At 46.8% G+C, this 7,560-nt stretch overlaps 1 protein-coding gene across 1 annotated transcript in view; it reads right to left on the bottom strand.

Moving 5' to 3' along the window:
* LOC118371768 (uncharacterized) overlaps positions 1-7,171 on the bottom strand; it is a 14,144-nt gene extending 6,973 nt beyond the window's left edge. Inside the window, exons 1-3 of the mRNA XM_052464924.1 lie at positions 6,882-7,171; positions 5,913-6,681; positions 424-2,531 (exon numbers count right to left, since the gene is read on the bottom strand). Of these exons, the coding sequence (XP_052320884.1) occupies positions 424-2,508 (2,085 nt within the window). The 5' untranslated portion in view covers positions 2,509-2,531; positions 5,913-6,681; positions 6,882-7,171. The remainder of the gene's footprint in view (positions 1-423; positions 2,532-5,912; positions 6,682-6,881) is intronic.
* Positions 7,172-7,560: the final 389 nt, after the last annotated feature.

Here is a 7,560-nt window from a genome sequence, read left to right on the forward strand (position 1 = left end):
CCGTCTCTGGCTGTGTGTTTCCAATGCCCTCACACACAACTTCCATGCCCTTATAGGAACTTGTGTTGCAGCAGAACATTGGGAAAGTGTAGAACATTTTACAGATCCCCAAATGTAGTCACAGATGGGTAGGCATGTGAAAGTGAAGTCATTGTTTTCCGAGAGGCACGCCAGGCACAGCGCGGGACATGGTGATTTGTGTGCTGGGCTTAACGTTCACCACCGCCCAATTACTGACAGTAAGAAAGGGACTACATAGTGCAGTACTACTCAGCACACACTCATAAACAACAGCAAAATACGGAACATAGTGTGTGTACACACGGACACTTCCAGACACACTCGCACAGACGCCCCCCCCACACACACACACACCAGCAAAGCCTGACCCCCATGCAACGGAGAACTGAATTTATAGCTTACCTTTCTAGCGCGAAGTTTCACCACAGGGTCCTCCCCCTTGTCATCCCCGCATTTGGCCTCTCGCTTCACGTCTGAAGCCTTGTCGCCAAGGTGAGTGTTGCCGTGGTTACCTGGATGCGCTACTTCCTCAATCGCCTCCATTACAGCTTGTGTATCACCGGTCCTGTCATGTTCTTTCTGACTGTAGGCTGCCTCTAAAACAGGTGACTCACCTAATTGTTTAACAGGGGCTTGGTTGCCATGGCATCTCTCCAGCAAGGGCTCATTTGCCTCCTTAGGACACGTTGGTTGACTGAGAGTGTCCATTTTGGGCAGCCTGGCTGCTGGAGAGGTGGGTATACCCATGACTGAAGCCCCTTGTCTCCCCAGTGGGACTGAGTCGTCCTCTGCTTCGGATTGGTTAATCTCATGGATGGTGTTCAGCTTTGAGCCACCATCGCTGTGCTGTCCTTGGGCTGTTACAGCCGAGGTTAGTTCTTCGGAACACGTTGAGTCTTTGGACCTCAAGCCGCCACTCGTATTCTCCACTGTGAGGTCATCAGAATGCACCTGTATCATTGGATGATCCGTGTCCTCTACGGTAGTCCGTTCCTTTATTCCGTCCATTTTTGAACTTTCAAGATTCTGCTGTCCAGCTAATGGGCGTCTGTCCAGGTCCTCGGAACGTTGCACTGTGACACACAAAGCATGCACAGACTCCACACTTGCCTTATCCTCAGGGGTTTTCTCCCTGTCCATTTCCAGAGCCCTTTCCTCTCCTTGGGACCCTTCCATCTCCACCATGTTAACATCCTCCTTTCTCAACACTGTCTGGTCCTGAGCTATTTCACAACCATCATTAGTCCTCATGCTATCATGCTGCTCTTGTTCTGTTTGTCTGCCATCCACTGACACAGCATGTTGCACCCTCAGAATCTGGTCAAATGTATCACGACTTTCATGCATTTTCCTCTGAACATTCAATCCGTCAGCACCTTCAACACTATCCTCAGCCTTCCATTCTAAGGCTTTAATCTCAACGTCTTCCCCCATAGCTTCCCCCTCCATAACGTCTGCAACAGGAGCCTCCAAGATCTCCACGTTAACATCTGATATTACATCACTATTACACTCTGGTTCGTTTGAGGAATCCAAAATGGCCGCTGGCTGTATTACTCCTGTTCTTTTACCCGGGTCAGTAATGTTGCTTTCATCCAAGGTGGAGAGGTCCTCTCGTGGTTCAACTTCAGTATGATGAGACTGGGTCTGTGTGTCCACTAAGGGTTCTGGAAGTCCAACCTGACTGTCTGTATGGTCGGCCATTGTCTCCAGGAGTTCTGGATGCCTGCCAGTTTTCTCACCAACAGAAAAGGCCAGTGAAAATCCATTGTCCGGACAGATAGAGACCCTTTGTCCTTCGTCAACAGAGACAGATTGAACAGTGATTGCAACACGGTCGTCAACAACGTTGGGATGCTCGTTATCATCATCCTCAATGTCATCCTCATCCTCATGACTGTTGTCTGCAGTGCAGATGATGTTTGGCTTTGGCTGAAGAATCCCATAGCCCAGCTCAAATTGAGATTGGCTGCCAACTGAGTCCTCACCAGCGTCCGGCATTCCTCCAGGTTCAGACTCCGTCAGCCTCCCGGTGAGGTCATCATAATCAACAGTTACATCAGAGCCGTCTACCAGCTCAGCCTGGAACACAGGGACAACAGTTGAATCAAAGTCGCCTGCTGACATCACGTGCCCCGGCTCAGAGTGATTGCCGTTGTCCTCCACGTTGACCGAGGTCACAAACTCCAACGTGTGACCCGGCCCATTGTTGAGGCCATCGGGGCGTGGCCGGTGACAGCACTCCGGCATGGAGGCACATCGTTCCCTGCGCCCCTGCTTGGACCCCTCAGATGCCAGCTGAGGCCTGTCGCCACTGACGCCATGGCAACAGACCAGGTCCAGGTCGTCGTAGCTGTACTGTAACCCGGAGCGGTGAGTCACGTGATCCTCCCAACTTCTTTTCCGTATGGCGACAAGCATGGTTGGCGGACTCCCACTGCTAACCATAGAGCCCTTTAAAGATGTAGAACCAAAATGGCGGACCATACGGTGCAGTTCTATTGAGCTTCCTGTAAGAGAGAAAGAGAGGGGACGGGAATCAGTTACTCAGGTTATCAGTTACTCAGGTTATGGGTTAGTCAGGTTATGGGTTACTCAGGTTATGAGTTACTCAGGTTATCAGTTACTCAGGTTATGAGATACTCAGGTTATGAGTTACTCAGGTTATCAGTTACTCAGGTTATCAGTTACTCAGGTTATCAGTTACTCGGGTTATGGGATACTCAGGTTATGAGTTACTCAGGTTATGGGATACTCAAGTTATGAGTTACTCAGGTTATGGGGTTAGCAAACTTTAGGAAGGAGGGGTTAATAAGAGTACTGCAATCATGTTCTGTTTGTGTTCTTTGCGATATTATAAACTGAGTTGTCTGTGTATGCTGACATGGACCCTGGTCATTGCTATGGTTGTGAACCCAAGCTGACATGAACGCAGGTTACTGCTATAGTTGTGAACCCAAGCTGACATGAACGCAGGTTACTGCTATAGTTGTGAACCCAAGCTGACATGAACGCAGGTTACTGCTATAGTTGTGAACCCAAGCTGACATGAACGCAGGTTACTGCTATAGTTGTGAACCCAAGCTGACATAAACGCAGGTTACTGCTATAGTTGTGAACCCAAGCTGACATGAATGCAGGTTACTGCTATAGTTATGAACCCAAGCTGACATGAACGCAGGTTACTGCTATAGTTGTGAACCCAAGCTGACATAAACGCAGGTTACTGCTATAGTTGTGAACCCAAGCTGACATAAACGCAGGTTACTGCTATAGTTGTGAACCCAAGCTGACATGAACGCAGGTTACTGCTATAGTTGTGAACCCAAGCTGACATAAACGCAGGTTACTGCTATAGTTGTGAACCCAAGCTGACATGAACGCAGGTTACTGCTATAGTTGTGAACCCAAGCTGACATGAACGCAGGTTACTGCTATAGTTGTGAACCCAAGCTGACATGAACGCAGGTTACTGCTATAGTTGTGAACCCAAGCTGACATGAACGCAGGTTACTGCTATAGTTGTGAACCCAAGCTGACATAAACGCAGGTTACTGCTATAGTTGTGAACCCAAGCTGACATGAATGCAGGTTACTGCTATAGTTATGAACCCAAGCTGACATGAACGCAGGTTACTGCTATAGTTGTGAACCCCATGTCAAGCATACATGGAACAATCATGAACCTTACAGGATTTTAACATTACAAAACAGAATAGTTAACTGCAATGGCTACTATGAGCCAGTATAGAGCATCTTTCCACTTCTGGTAAACCAAGTTCTCAGACAGTGGTTTGCTTTTATTTTCTCACTATTATTAAAAGACATTTGCATCTGACTGGAAGTGTGCTGAGAGTTCTTCCATTTATTATTATTTACTTAAAAAAAAAATGTTTTTACATGCAACTGGTTAAGAGAAAAGAGTTGCTAATTTCAACATTCCCAGACCAGACAGTGAACCCGAGTTCAAACTGTAAACATTGGACACACATTACACTGAGACAGTCCCTATCAAGCACTGTACAAATGTAGGATATTCATTTGAGACAGTTTGCTACATCAGGAAAATAATCCCGCAACAACAGGAAATGTGAATTATTATGTGGTTCATAATTCATTGATATTTTTGGAAAATCAAGTCTGAAATTTCAAAGTGGAAATGACATACTTCAGAAGCCTTTTTAAACATCAAATACACTGCAAGTTTTACATTTCCTGCAATGCAGGACAGTTCTCCTGGAACAGGGTGATCAGATTAAGATCCTACATGTGTACACATTAAAGAGCTGGGAAGCCTCCATACATACCCCTTTCACCTATGGCTGAATACATTTGGGCAGAAGATTTCCACCATGAAGTCTAGTCAAGGATTTTATGAGTATGACAGAAGAAGAGGACCAACAACACCCCGGGGCAATTTGTCCACATCGGGGACGAGGTCGTCAAGAAACCACTGTGCCTCACATGACTCGAACCCATTCATAACAGAACTATTAGTGTGTCTCACCATCCAGCTTGTGAATGTGTCTGTGTGTGTTTGTGTGTCTCTTGCTGAGAGCCTCTGGATAGCCACATTCACTGTCTGGGAATGTCAGAGGGGAAGAGGCTGCCTGAAGGGCCTACATAATAAGCATAATAATAAATCCGGAACACAGTTTTTTGTTTTTTGCCAAGCGACTTAACCACGTCACTGAAATGTTAACCTTAACCCTAATCTTAAATAATTGTTTACTTTGATGGGACAATGTTGTTGGCCTCTGTCATACCTCAGGTGATGGAGGAGACAGGCAGAAAGGCAGACAGGCAGAGAGAGAGAAACAGACAGGGACATGCACACAGACAGACAGACAGACAGCCTCCACTATGGCTTAACAGAGCAGCACAGTAACATAAGCAACCATTCCTGTTAAAGAAAAAAGGTAATTGGTACCATTACGACAGAAGTGATAAGAAGGAAGGATTACAATGGAGGATTATTTAAAACATTGTGTCAATCTATCATAAGCTGATGAAGTTGCCCATTAAACAAATAAAAGAAGCATATATTCCATTAATCATGTCACAATATAGTCTTTGCTTTATATTGGAGACAACAACATTTTGAAAGACTTCGGTTTGACATCCTATTTCCTATGTAGTGCACTACTTCTGACCAGGGCCCATAGGGATCTGGTAGTGCACTACTTCTGACCACGGCCCATAGGGATCTGGTAGTGCACTACTTCTGACCAGGGCCCATAGGGATCTGGTAGTGCACTACTTCTGACCAGGGCCCATAGGGATCTGGTAGTGCACTACTTCTGACCAGGGCCCATAGGGATCTGGTAGTGCACTACTTCTGACCAGGGCCCATAGGGATCTGGTAGTGCACTACTTCTGACCAGGGCCCATAGGGATCTCGTAGTGCACTACTTCTGACCAGGGCCCATAGGGATCTGGTAGTGCACTACTTCTGACCAGGGCCCATAGGGATCTGGTAGTGCACTATATAGGGAATAGGGTGAAATTTGTAATCAACCCAATATCTGTGTATATTATTGCCAGCCGGCCGTTGTATGGTTCTCTGAAGAACCCCACTGACAGACGTAATGGAACGGTTGTGAAGGCTGTTGCTAGGAGATCATATCGCTCATCCACCATCTGCACTGAAAGGGAAACACTTCCGAGGTCTGTACATCTGTCCTCTGGCCTCAACAACTGGAGCATCAGATTACCATGTTAATCATCATCTCTTTTCAGGGACTGTTCATTTTGAGCTTTTTGACTGCCTTGATCTTGGAATGAGGTTTGAGCTGTGAACATTCTATACCAGTAGAAAAGGTGTGTGTGTATGTATGCTTCTATTAGGGGGAAAGATTATAGTCAGACTCTAGACTCTAGTCGGTCTATACCTTAAGCATCCACAGGACTGCTGTTGGATGGAGGGTGACCCGGTGTGACTTCCTCCTCTGACGTCAACTGGCCCATGAGTTAGGGAGGGCACTGTGTACTTATTACAACTTCTCACACAGAAGTAAAATGTACTCAATTAGCGTAATCCGTGTGCCACTTCACACAACGTGCCTGGATGAGTTGCGTCACTGTCAGTACTCCACCAGAATACAGAGGGGTACTGTCGCAGTCCCACACAGCTGCAACATAAGACTGAATAACAGAAGATAACAGAGGTTAAACACTATGGGGTTGAAGAGTTCGCCATCCATCAAAGTCAGAGGACAGACAAATCCAATTCTACAAGCCTTTCTCAAGGAACGAATCCCCCTTTTCCTGAGATATCGCTCCTAATTCCCGGTTCCGAGGAATGCTCTCGGGGTTTGCGGATTCAAATCAAATCCATTGCTGACTTTAGCCCTTTCTGGGAGCAGAGAGCAGGGAGCCCCCAGAGCCAACTGAAAATCCGGAGCACGGTACAAAGTCCAAAGATAGCTTGAGCTTCCATCTTGATCACATTAGGGGTTTCACTGACGCTGAACGACTGGAGAATGGGTGGGGTGGAATGGGGTGGAGTGGGGGGAGGGGGTTCTCTCACTCTCCTCCTCTCCCTCTGTCCAATCCCACCTCTTCTCTTCTCCGCCTCCTGGCTGGTTTGACAGGGAATCTTAGTCACATCCTATACACTGTCTTTCTCCCTGGTTCTCTCACAGCTCTTCTCTTCTCCGCCTCCTGGCTGGTTTGACAGGGAATCTTAGTCACATCCTATACACTGTCTTTCTCTCCGCCTCCTGGCTGGTTTGACCTTAGTCACATCCTATACACTGCTCTTCTCTTCTCCGCCTCCTGGCTGGTTTGACAGGGAATCTTAGTCACATCCTATACACTGTCTTTCTCCCTGGTTCTCTCACAGCTCTTCTCTTCTCCACCTCCTGGCTGGTTTGACAGGGAATCTTAGTCACATCCTATACACTGTCTTTCTCCCTCGTTCTCTCACAGCTCCTCCAAGGCTCTCCACGCCAACCAGATCCTCTCAGCTGTTTATCCTACTTTCTTACTCCTCCTTTCACAGAGTTAAGACAACTTCCTCTCAAATCACCCTCCCTCTCTCTCTCTCTCTCTCTCTCTCTCTCTCTCTCTCTCTCTCTCTCTCTCTCTCTCTCTCTCTCTCTCTCTCTCTCTCTCTCTCTCTCTCTCTCTCTCTCTCTCTCTCTCTCACACTCTATCTCCTTTAGCTGGGAAAGACTCCCTCCAGTTGGTTTTGATTAGTAACAGACAGACCACTGTGAAAACTCAGGCCTTGGGCCAAGTGAGATTGCAGTAATGTTTTGGCAGGGCTTTCTGAGAGGTTTTCTTTTTTCATATGTCACCCTGTAACTGTACAAGCATCCTTGCACAAACATCTCGACCTGCCCAAAAAAAGACATTAAAAAGCACGACTTGTTTACAGACATTCCTGGAGAATATGCCACTCTGTGGGAGAACTGCTAACTTCACTGCCTACGAGCTGTGAGCCTTTTCTTTACAGGACACATCTGGGCAAAGTGGTAGTTTGACTTCAGAATCACTGTGTTTTTAGGACGTCTTCAAAGCAAAACATCTTAGCGC

The sequence above is a fragment of the Oncorhynchus keta genome, chromosome 16 (genome assembly GCF_023373465.1).
Source record: "Oncorhynchus keta strain PuntledgeMale-10-30-2019 chromosome 16, Oket_V2, whole genome shotgun sequence".
Lineage (NCBI taxonomy): Eukaryota > Metazoa > Chordata > Actinopteri > Salmoniformes > Salmonidae > Oncorhynchus > Oncorhynchus keta.